General features: G+C 41.2%; 1 protein-coding gene across 2 annotated transcripts; it reads right to left on the bottom strand.

Moving 5' to 3' along the window:
* Nucleotides 1–4165: 4165 nt before the first annotated feature.
* LOC120727352 (zinc finger MYM-type protein 5-like) lies at nt 4166–7663 on the bottom strand. 2 transcript variants are annotated; one of them, XM_040021586.1, is made up of 3 exons: nt 7370–7661; nt 5957–6589; nt 4166–4485 (listed from the first exon to the last, which is right to left on the bottom strand). In XM_040021586.1, exons 1-3 carry the CDS (start codon nt 7452–7454, stop codon nt 4364–4366), a joined length of 840 nt encoding a protein of 279 aa, XP_039877520.1. In that variant the 5' UTR covers nt 7455–7661; the 3' UTR covers nt 4166–4363. The 2 variants fall into 2 exon arrangements, with proteins under 2 accessions (XP_039877520.1, XP_039877521.1); XM_040021587.1 differs by lacking the exon at nt 4166–4485 and adding an exon at nt 4567–4655 and having other exon boundaries at nt 6440–6589; nt 7370–7663.
* Nucleotides 7664–10451: the final 2788 nt, after the last annotated feature.

Raw genomic sequence — 10451 nt, 5'->3', positions numbered from 1 at the left:
GAAAACTGTCCGGGTTTTGCGGGCGTCGGTTCTATAATATGAGGAGGTTGGTGACATAGGTTCTAATCGGCTGGACTAACCAATAGTCCACAACCAGGAAACACTGAAATTTTAAGTTAAGTTTGAAAACAGTTTAAAAAAACACCCCATTCCAAAATGTCTTGTGACAATCTCATTGGCTTAGGGAGTGATGATGTCATAGATCTTAAGAATCTTAAGTCCTTTGATGTTTTTCCTTAAGTAGGGGTGAGAAACAGCAAGTTTTAGTTCGTTTCAGCAGCAGCTGTGTTTGCAGCCTACAAAACGTTCACCACAAGCTCTTCAAAGTCATCGTATAGAAACTCCAACATGTTTCCAAGAAAAAAACAACCAATTCAAAAAGATTACGCCGCCTCTCCTTCCTGGCGTGGCCGGCCAATTTCCCCAAATGGCGTCTCATCCTTCCAAAGGGCGTTAGAGGAGAGTAGGAAGGAAAACTACCTTCTCCAGAAAAAAATGCAACAAATTGAAGAAGAGAAACTTCAACTGGAGGACAAGTGTAGACGAATGGAAGCCCAAAATAAAGAGCTGGAAGAAAGACAACAGCGCCAGCCGGACATAAACATTATTAATGAGGGCTGGGGAATCAAGTTTGCTCAGACCCGAGAGCAGATTGTGCACCTTATTAAAGAAAACAGGCAAAAGAGTGCAGAACTAAAAGAAATGACCAACCAGCTCCAAGACAAGAAAACGATGACTGATAAGATACAACGGGATCTCCAATACATGGACCGAAAAAATCGGCTCCTCCAAAGACAGCTCCATGAAGCTGTGGAAGAAAAGAATAAATTCCTCCAACAGAAGGAAGAGCAGGACAAAAAGCAACGAGACATGCAGCACGAACTGAAGAGCATGCAGGAAAAATACCGCATGCTGAGAGAAAGCCTGGATGAAACACTGCGCCAAAATAAAGACCTTCTTCAACAGAAAGAGCAACAGCAGGAAAGACTGAAAGAAGGAAAACGTGTCGTCCAGGACTTTGAGTCTAAAAATCTAAAACTGCAAGAGTTTTGTAATCAGCTGGAGGACAAAGCAACTAAAGTGGAAGAAGAAAAGGACAAACTGGAGAAACGCTGCTCACAGATGCAGAGAAGGATCGATCAGATAGCGAGAAACAACTCCGAGCTCGTTAAGGGGATTTTGGTGGAATTCAATAACTTGAAGTGTGAAAACACTCAAATGCAGGCGCAAAAACAACAAGAAGACAAAATACATGAAGACCTGCAGCTCACGCTCCAAGAAATCCAGAAAAGAAACGAGCAGTTAGAAGACAAGCACAAAGAGGTCCAACAGAGAAATGCAGACATGCACAAGGACAAGCTGATACAGGAGGCAACATCCAAACAACTCAAAGACAAGCTTGAAGAACAACAAGCAACATTGGAAGAGGAACAAAGATGTGAGAAACTTGAAGAACAAAACGCAGAAACCATCGATGAGCTGAGAAATCTCATCCTGGAGAAAAAAGCGCTCGTGGAAAAGTGCATGAAAAAAAAGAGAAAATGGTTCCACTTGTTCCGGAGGAGAGACGCTACTGCTTCCTCACCTGATGTAGCCTCATCTTGCTCCACCTCTGTTAACCCCCCCAACCAGTCCCGGCCGTTGACTGTCCCCTCCTGAGCCTGGTTCTGCCGGAGGTTCCTGCCCGTTTAAAGGCAGTTTTTCCTCCCCACTGTCGCCAAGTGCTTGCTCAGAGGGGATTGTTGGGCTTTTCTCTCCTCTGCCTTGTTTCTTCATTTACTTGCTTGTTTAACTTTTTTCAACTTATCTAAATAATAAACCAATTAAATTTATCCTTTGAGTATTTTTCATCTCATCTTTACAGAATCTTTCCAAAACATTTTCAAACATTCAGATCTGTCTTTTATTTTCTTCTTGAAGCCTCATAAATGGTGAACTAAAAACCCGGAATATGGTTTGAAACATAGTTTCAGCTGAAACTGGCATAACATGCTGTGTGTGTGTGTGTGTGTGTGTGTGTGTGTGTGTGTGTGTGTGTGTGTGTGTGTGTGAGACAGGGTATCACTAGTTAGGTCATCATGTTTAGACTCATTCACTCCAAAATTATTTAGGCCAAATCTTTAAAACAGTGTCATTTCATACACATTTTCAATTCACTTCAATCGCACAAATGCAGAAATAATTATTTGCAGTATCTTATTTATTATGAGAATGTCATGCCTGATCATTTGTACCTACACCACCAAAAATGGGGGCAAAAGGGAGGAGATCATGTTTAATCGGTTATAAGAAAAGGTCAGAAATATAAGTGCCGACATGAGCAGCGTCCACAGAAACCTCTGACTCTCAGCTCAAAGCTCATATGAACCATTTCTACAACCAGCAAACAAACAAAGACACCGAACAGTTAAAAGAGCAGTGACGTCACCACGAATCTGTGGTCAGGTAATATCCATGTTTTGATTGATGATTTTCTGGAGTTAAATGTGAACCGAAGCATATTTTGGGTGTTATATGCTATTAAATACTTTTTAATTTATTTAAAAGTATTTAATAGCATATAACACCCAAAACATGCTGGGTGTGGAAATAAAAAAATCAGAATTTCCTCTGTTTGAGTCACAGTAACTTTGACATAGTAACATTTGCAGTAAGTCCTAAATGTTCACCTTTAAAATCACTCCCTCTGTTCATTTTGCCCACATCATGTTTCAGTGGTTGGCCTCAGGTTCTTCAGCTTCCTGACAGTCTGAAGTCAGCTGACAGAGTTTCACCTGCTAAATACACAGAAAATCTTGTTAAAGCTGCACAGTTTGCCCAACAGTAATATTCCCATTAAGCCCTTTCTAAACACTTTATAACAATGTGTCATCACTAAATTATAAACTTCTTCTCCAGATCTGCACGACTGCACTTAGTCACAGACTTTATTTAATTGTCCTGCGGCTGCTATCATATATTTGACCAAACAGTTCTTCTCACACAGTCACAGATATATTTCTCTCAATGCAAACTTCACTCATGTCTCAGACAGGAAACTTGAGTTTTTCTTTTTTTCTGTCCCCACTCATTCAACTAATTTGCATATTGAGTCACATCTCGAGAAGTTGCCCTGACAACAGAAATGCATATTCAAAACATTGCTGCATAATTCAATTATTATTCTTTTATTTTTATTTCTACAGTCGTCACTTCTTTTGCTCAGTCAGCTGGAAACCACTTCTAATTCACTATTTTAAACCTGCTTTAAGCTTCTAATCACTGGTTGGTCCTCCCAGTCTCTTTTTCCTTGTCACAAAAGTCCCTCTATTGTCCTGCAACTTCCTGAGTTATTCCTCAGCTTCAGCCTTTAAGTGTGTTAAATCTACACCATTTAGCATTTATGTCATGTATTCACATTCATGAGTGTAAGCATGTCTTCATTGCGTGTATGTTGTGTGTTCATATTAATATTGAGTGTAAGCTGGTCTTCGTTGCCTCGATGTGTTTTTATAATCAGATTTAATTCCTGCATCTTTGCGCTGAACTGTGGATTCAAACTGTCTCACTTCTGATTCTCTCCAAAAATAATTTCACATGTGACAATTTCTACATGTGTGTTTTCTATTTTTCTATTCATTTATGTATTATTAGTTTATTTATTTCTTTATCTCTCTCTTCAGGGCCGTTGCTAGCCATTTGGGTGCCCTAAGCACAAATGCTTTATGGTGCCCCCCCCCGCCGCCACTGAAAAAAAAAAAAAAAAAAAACATTAATACTTTTGAATTTCTCAGTGGAATTTGTTTAATTAAATAACAACAAACATGACAGTTAAACAAATAAATAAGGTTAAAGGAGGTTAAAAATACTGTTACAAATAAATACTGAAACAAAAATTGAACATTGGAACAAGAACAAAGAGCCTGGCAATAATGTGTAATTTTTTTTTATAAAAAAATAATATATATAATATAATAGTATTATTATTAATATATTTACAAATAGTTTCACAATAGAATTTAAATAAGAAACTTAAATAAGAAAAATAAGAATTTGAACACAAAAGCCACATTCCTTAAGTAACTATGTTAAACATTTTTACAATTCGTTGTCAGAGTATGCCCTAGAGTCTAGGGCATACTCTGACAACCAGAAAATGCAGGCGTGTGCCTCTCTAGGCCCTAGAGAGGCACACGCCTGCATTTTCTGGTTGCAAAATCAGCTATAAGGTCATCATATGATAGCTTCTGAGCCACGTCACCATTGATGCTGATAACAGCCAGACCACTTAAACGTTCCTGCCCCATTGATGAACGCAGGTACGTTTTAATGAGTTTGAGCTTTGAAAAGCTTCGCTCAGCAGAGGCAACTGTGACAGGCAGGGTCAGTGCAATACGCAGAGCAATCCACAGATTGGGATATACCTCTTGAAGCTGATTGTCATGTAAAAATGACAGCATTTCCAAAGCAGACGTCTGTGGTGGCAGCTGAGGAAGGTTGATGATTTCCTGCATAATCTCAGGTCCATCAATGTCAGCTACTCCCTTATCTGTCAGTGTCTTCTGTACTTCAGTGCAGTGTTTTTTCAAATCCTCCTTGGACATCCCATTCACTTTGCTGAAATCAAGCAGCACTCCATATTTCTCCTTCACTTGATTCATGGTCTCAAACCTCTCCTGTAGGGAGATTAAAGCAGAGTCCACAACACAATTGAAAAATGTGACCTCAAGCTTTTTAAGGGCATCATGGAGGGGCTCATCAACAGCTTCATATGCAAACTGCCTTTTTGTGCTTCTGAGCCTTTTCTCCTTCAACTGTGGTTCTATGTTCAGGGCCTCACAGAGTTCTTTGGCAGCTGACACAGCCTCATCAAACCCAGACTGTCTGTATTTAGAGAGGTTACTTTTGGCAGTGTCAATGAGCCTGACAGCAACATCGAGCTGCATGGAGCTGGACTGTAGTAACTTGTTCACCTGGTTTGTGATTGTAAGAAGTTCACACCACACGATGGAGCAAATCAAAAATCGAAATGAGGCTACTTCCTCAGCAAGCACTTGAGCCTCCACCTTTGCGACTGCATCACTTACAGCTTCTCTGGCCTCCAGGAGAGCATCCCTCACTTCTTTTGTCTGACTCCGGACAGCAGTTACACTTTGAAGCCTGCTTTCCCATCTAACGTCACTCCAAGATTTAAGTGTCAATTTCACATGTTTTGTTAAAATGGCCCATCGCTGGGTGGCACTGGAAAAGAAATTGAACAACTTCTGCAAATACCCAAAGTAGCCAGTTGCATCTGGAGAGGACTTGGCAGCATCAGCTATGACCAGATTCATCGTGTGAGCTCCACAAGGCACAAACAATGCTCTCGGGTTTAATTGTAGCAGTCTGGCCTGAACACCTTGCTTCTTCCCCTTCATGTTGGCCCCATTGTCATAGGCCTGTCCTCGACAGTTTTCAAATGGAATGCCAAGCTCCTTCAACTTGTCAAGGACAACATTGGACAGGTTAAGGCCAGTTGTTTGCTCCACATTTATATAGCCAAGAAAGTATTCTTTAATATCTGGTTGTGCTTGGAAACAAACAATGCGTACTATGACTGACATTTGTTCAGTGTGACTCACATCTGGAGTACAGTCAAGAATGATGGAGAAGTATTTTGCCAACTGGATTTGCTTCACAATGGCGCGGAATGTTTCTGAAGAGATAATCTGAATTAGTTCGTTCTGTGTCTCAGGGCTGAGGTAATGTGTGTGGGAACCTTCATCTTTTATGTTGGCCAAGTGATTTGCCATTACAAGGTCATATGTTGCCATAAGCTCTACTTCCTTCAAGAAGTTGCCATTGTCCGGCTCATAAAGACAGTCAGAAGAGCCCCTAAAAGACAAATTTCTGGAAGCCAGTGAGAGAGTTATTGAGAGTAATCGTTTGAGAATCTCTCGCCACTTTTTCCTTTCTGCCTCTAGTAAGGTCAACTCCTGTTGATCTATTGCCATGCTTTTCTTTAGCCGTGTGTCCAGTTCTCTCCACTTAAGCATGCACTGTATGTGGTCTTGGCTACACTCATGACCCCTCAAACGGATGTTGATGTTCGACCAGTCACTGAAGCCCTCTGTACTCAGCTTTATATCCTTCACACTGAAAAGCTTACATGCAAAGCAGAACACAGCATTGTTCTGCGGTGAGTACACTAACCAGCTCCGGTGAACCTTTTCTCCATTGGGAAGAATTTTGAACTTAAGGCTAGTGTGAAATGCTCTTCCATCAGGCCCCTTTGGAAAATTAAAATCAGAGCTGACATTAAAAGGACCTCTCCGCACAATTTCAACACGATCAGCATCTACAATGTGAGCTGGCCAAAGAGCAGGATCGGTTGAAGGGGGCACACATGTCTCCACAGTGTCACTTTCTGATAGTCTCTCAGTGACAGGACTCTCAGTGGTACTTGTGTATGGAACTGTACCTGAACTGGTGGTTGATGGTTCTTGTTCTTCTTGGCTAGGGATTGTTGCAGGGTCTACAATGGCTGGTGGTTGATGTCCAGGGATGGCACTACTACTGGATGGTTCATCCTGTCCTTGAGATCCTCCTTGAACATATTTAAGCATTGACCCTGCATACAAGAGAAAATATTCAGGGATTTTACAGAAATACAATTTTGAATCTACAGTAGGCCTACGAAAGATTGCATTATAAGACTAATAAATTAAGTAAGTCACTGGTACATTTAAAAATTACTAACTATATTTTACATGTATAGATTTTCATAATGGCAAATGGCAATATAAACATGCTGTACATAATTTGATATAAATGCGCAAGTAGGAAATCTATATTACTGGAAGATATAGGTTTCATATTACAGTTTCACCAACAGATGTCGCCCTTGATCTATGAACCTAAAGAAAGACGAGAACTATTTATGTGTTCAGACGTCAATGGCATAAATAAGATATGCGTCTTTATAGATATCCTGAAATGCAGCAACATACAAAGTAATCTTGTCTAATCTGATAATAATACTTGACTGCATCACTGACCTATCCCAAAGTTAAGGTTAATCAGTAGCATGCATGACGTTAGCCAGCTAGCAACCTGAGGAGGGAAATGCTAGTCTCACGAATCACGATAACGTTAGCAATCGTGAGTCACGATTGCTAACGTTATCTGAAAACCGTCAATTGAGTGACCATGATGAGTTGCTTTTAGTAGTCCATTCTATATTCATATCCACAACGTAAACAAACTACCCAACATCAATCATTTGCAACATTTGTTAACACAGTATGAACACTGCTAACAGGAGCTATCACAGAGTTGACGGACATGAGCGTGCAAGCAAGGGCTACAATAATGAACTTTTTTTATTATTATTATTTAAACATTGCCTTACCGGCAAGCGACGCCTGAGTTTCATCACGCTTCCTCTTCTTCTTTCTTTTCTCCGCTCCCGACTCCTGTTGCCGTTTCGAGGCCATGTTCAAACAGGTGTTTACCAATTATAGAACAGACCACTGGGAGTGGGGGGGGGGCACCAGGAGGAGACTGGAGACAGGGCACAAAGCAGATTCACCCCTTTTCTCGGGAAAATTGTTTTATGTTGCTTTTGTATTGTTTAACCATATTAATGCATATGATATTTATAGTATTAATATGGTTTACTTTTTTTTACGACCCTGATTTTTTTGGTGCCCTACCGGCCATTTGGTGCCCTACGCAGTGTGCGTTATGTGCGTTTGTGGAGCTACGGCACTGATAGTGTCACAAACTGAAAGCAGGGACTCAAGCGCAGAGCAGGTTGACGTCTCAGAACACGATTTATTTACACACCAGTGCAATAATATATACAGTGACGGGGAAAATTCAGGGTTCCAGGGGATTAGGGGAAGGCTCTTTCTCTCTCACGCTCGCTCACGTCCTCACATCCGACTGTGAAGATTATGAGTAAAACATATGTTATTTTCTAACCTTAGCTCCATTTATGATCCTAGTCAAGGTAGTTGAATTATGTTAACAGCTGTAGAACATATATTATCCTTTAGTTTAGATGGTGTGGTGTGTATGTAGTCTAGTTCTCATTATATTCTTGAGTTAACATAACATATTCACATATTAGTTTATTAGTTAAATGTGCATCACTCTGTATCCTTGATCTGCTGAGAATGTCTCACACTGTGGGTTCTTGACATGTTTTATTGCTGAATCATGAAGAGAGAGGAGACTCTGTGTCTAGGTTAGAAGAGATAAGTCACATTCTATACTCCCACCTTTGTAGAAAGACAGGGAGGCAAGGTCAGGAGCCAGTCTCGCTAAGAAGTAGAAAAACATGTCAAGATGTAGCTTTTATGACTAGGTGGGGGCTGCCAGAAGCTATAAAAGTCTGTGAATGTCGCCACCATTTTGAGAGACATGTGCCTGACCCTCTGGCAGCATCTCTCCCGTCCGGACGTTTTAATGCTCTTTGTGTTGAATTGTATGAAAATAAATGATTGTTGATTGAGCATTTATACACCGTGTATTGTCCTTCCTTCAGCCCAAAGATTAAAAGAATTGGGTGATTTTCAACAACTTGGTGCCGTGTGACCCGGATCTTTGGCGTGCTGAGGAGGTGCAGATTTGGCTTTTTGGTGAGATCGTGAGGCGAGGTGAACAGAGGACCGGTCCAAATATAAAAAGGTAAGCACAGCCTGTTGTATTATAAATACCAAATGTGCATATTGGGCTTTCCAAATTAATCTGTTCACTGAGTTACACGTATTTTCACATTAAATTTGTCGGTGTCTGGTTTTTGGCGCAAGATACTAACAACATAAGTTGAGGCTGAATTCCAGTGTGTTAAGTAAACTGCTTCTACCGAGAAACTAATAACATACTACTTTGGACTAGTTGCAGCCACTTTACCTTCCACATTTAACTTTGTCTAAAACTGGCTTCTGTAGCAATAATACATTAGAATCTCTTGGAGACGCGGCCATAAGTCCAGTACATTGAAGTCGAGGTTTTGAAGAGGTTTATGGTTTCGGTTAAGTCCTCGTTCATGCGGCCATGAAATTAGTATAGAATTAAGGAAAAGCAGATGCTGGCTCACGGTGCAGTTGAACGCTGGCAACGTGAGAGCGAAACACGTCCGTAGGTTTTGGTTTATGATACGGCCGTGTTCCGGTGGTGCAGCCGTGAAGTGCAGTAGTGAAGGGGGCTGGTTTTCAGCACATTGAATAGAGGTTTGACGGTGGTTTATGGTATCAGTTGAGCCTCGAGGGCTGCGGTCATAAAATAAAGTAAAATTTTACTTGCCAAGAAGTACATAGAGCAAAACCTGGTTTATGGTATCAGTAATAACTTCAGGGGACGCAGGCATCACTTTTATGATGCGATTTTGCCCCGTTGTGGCGGCCATAAGCGCAGAGAAAGGGGTATTTTGGTCTATGGTGCAGTTGTGCTTTAAAGAGATCTAACAGTTGAGCTCAGAGGTTTCTGTGTAAAACTCCCGCTGAGGAAAAGTGCTGTGTGTTTGTGTGTAAAGGCGCGCTCTGAGTGTGTGTGCGAAGCTGCGAAGCGCGCTCTGGGTGCTGTTTTGTGTGTGAGTGAGGCGCGCTCTGAGTGTGCTTTCTGTGAGTGTGAAGAGTGAAACACAGTGACAGTGACGGTTGATGTGTTTGAATAGGAGGACATTAGTGTGAAGAAAATGCTTTAAGATCAAAGGTTGACGCCTAGTGTACCTGTGGAAACTAATTTTGTTCAAGGAGTGGCGCCCCTCCTGGTCGTGGACGCGTGGCCAGGACCAGCGGCGTCTGGATGCTAAGTTGGCAACTTGGGACGTGAGAACCCCCGCATAGCTGCAGAATAACACTGGAACGGTGTTGTGCCAAAAAGTGATTGTCTGCCAGAAACTGATTGCCGTCCGCGGGAGCGCGCGCAGCTGCTTAAAGCTGCAGCGCCCGGATTACTTGCGTTGCCAGCTACTTCCGTGCAACTGATATAACGTGGGGGGAAAAAAACCAAACACATTTATGCCTTTGGTATTAGGCAAAGGTATGCATTTATGGAGCTTTAACGTTTCTTGTAACCGAATTATGACGCTTATCAGAAGGTTGCTTTCAGTGTGTAGCGCAGTCACGAATGACTACACGCATCACGATGGAATAATTAACGCCTACAGGTTTAGTATGTCTACTCTCGTTGTTCATATTTGTTATAAGACTGTCGAATAGTAGTTAAAACAATAAAGACCTATTGTGCCAGTATCACCATGACTCTTTCTTGTTTGTTCAGAATAACGACTGAGAACATGGCATTTTAGCGCTACCAAAAAGTGATTGTGGCCTATAACTTGTCACTGAAACAATATTTCGGCTTCAAACTTGTTGGATATATTCCAGAAGGGTTACATGTGATATATTATATCCCAAAAACTCTCCAAGAACTGCTGAATAACTTGTACAGGAACAATAAAACTGACAATATGCCATTTTCAA

This window comes from Simochromis diagramma, unplaced genomic scaffold (assembly GCF_900408965.1).
Source record: "Simochromis diagramma unplaced genomic scaffold, fSimDia1.1 OVJJ01000759.1, whole genome shotgun sequence".
Taxonomy (NCBI): domain Eukaryota; kingdom Metazoa; phylum Chordata; class Actinopteri; order Cichliformes; family Cichlidae; genus Simochromis; species Simochromis diagramma.
This window is presented reverse-complemented; position numbering and strand designations above follow the sequence as displayed.

Excerpts from the sequence above, each read along its gene's own strand:
- LOC120727352 (XM_040021586.1), bottom strand. The coding sequence starts at position 7,454 with ATGGCCTCGAAACGGCAACAGGAGTCGGGAGCGGAGAAAAGAAAGAAG. Across the intron at positions 6,590-7,369 it reads AACTCAGGCGTCGCTTGCCG|GGTCAATGCTTAAATATGTT; the intron begins GTAAGGCAATGT and ends TCTTGTATGCAG. Across the intron at positions 4,486-5,956 it reads AAGCATGGCAATAGATCAAC|AATCATCAACCTTCCTCAGC; the intron begins AGGAGTTGACCT and ends GATTATGCAGGA.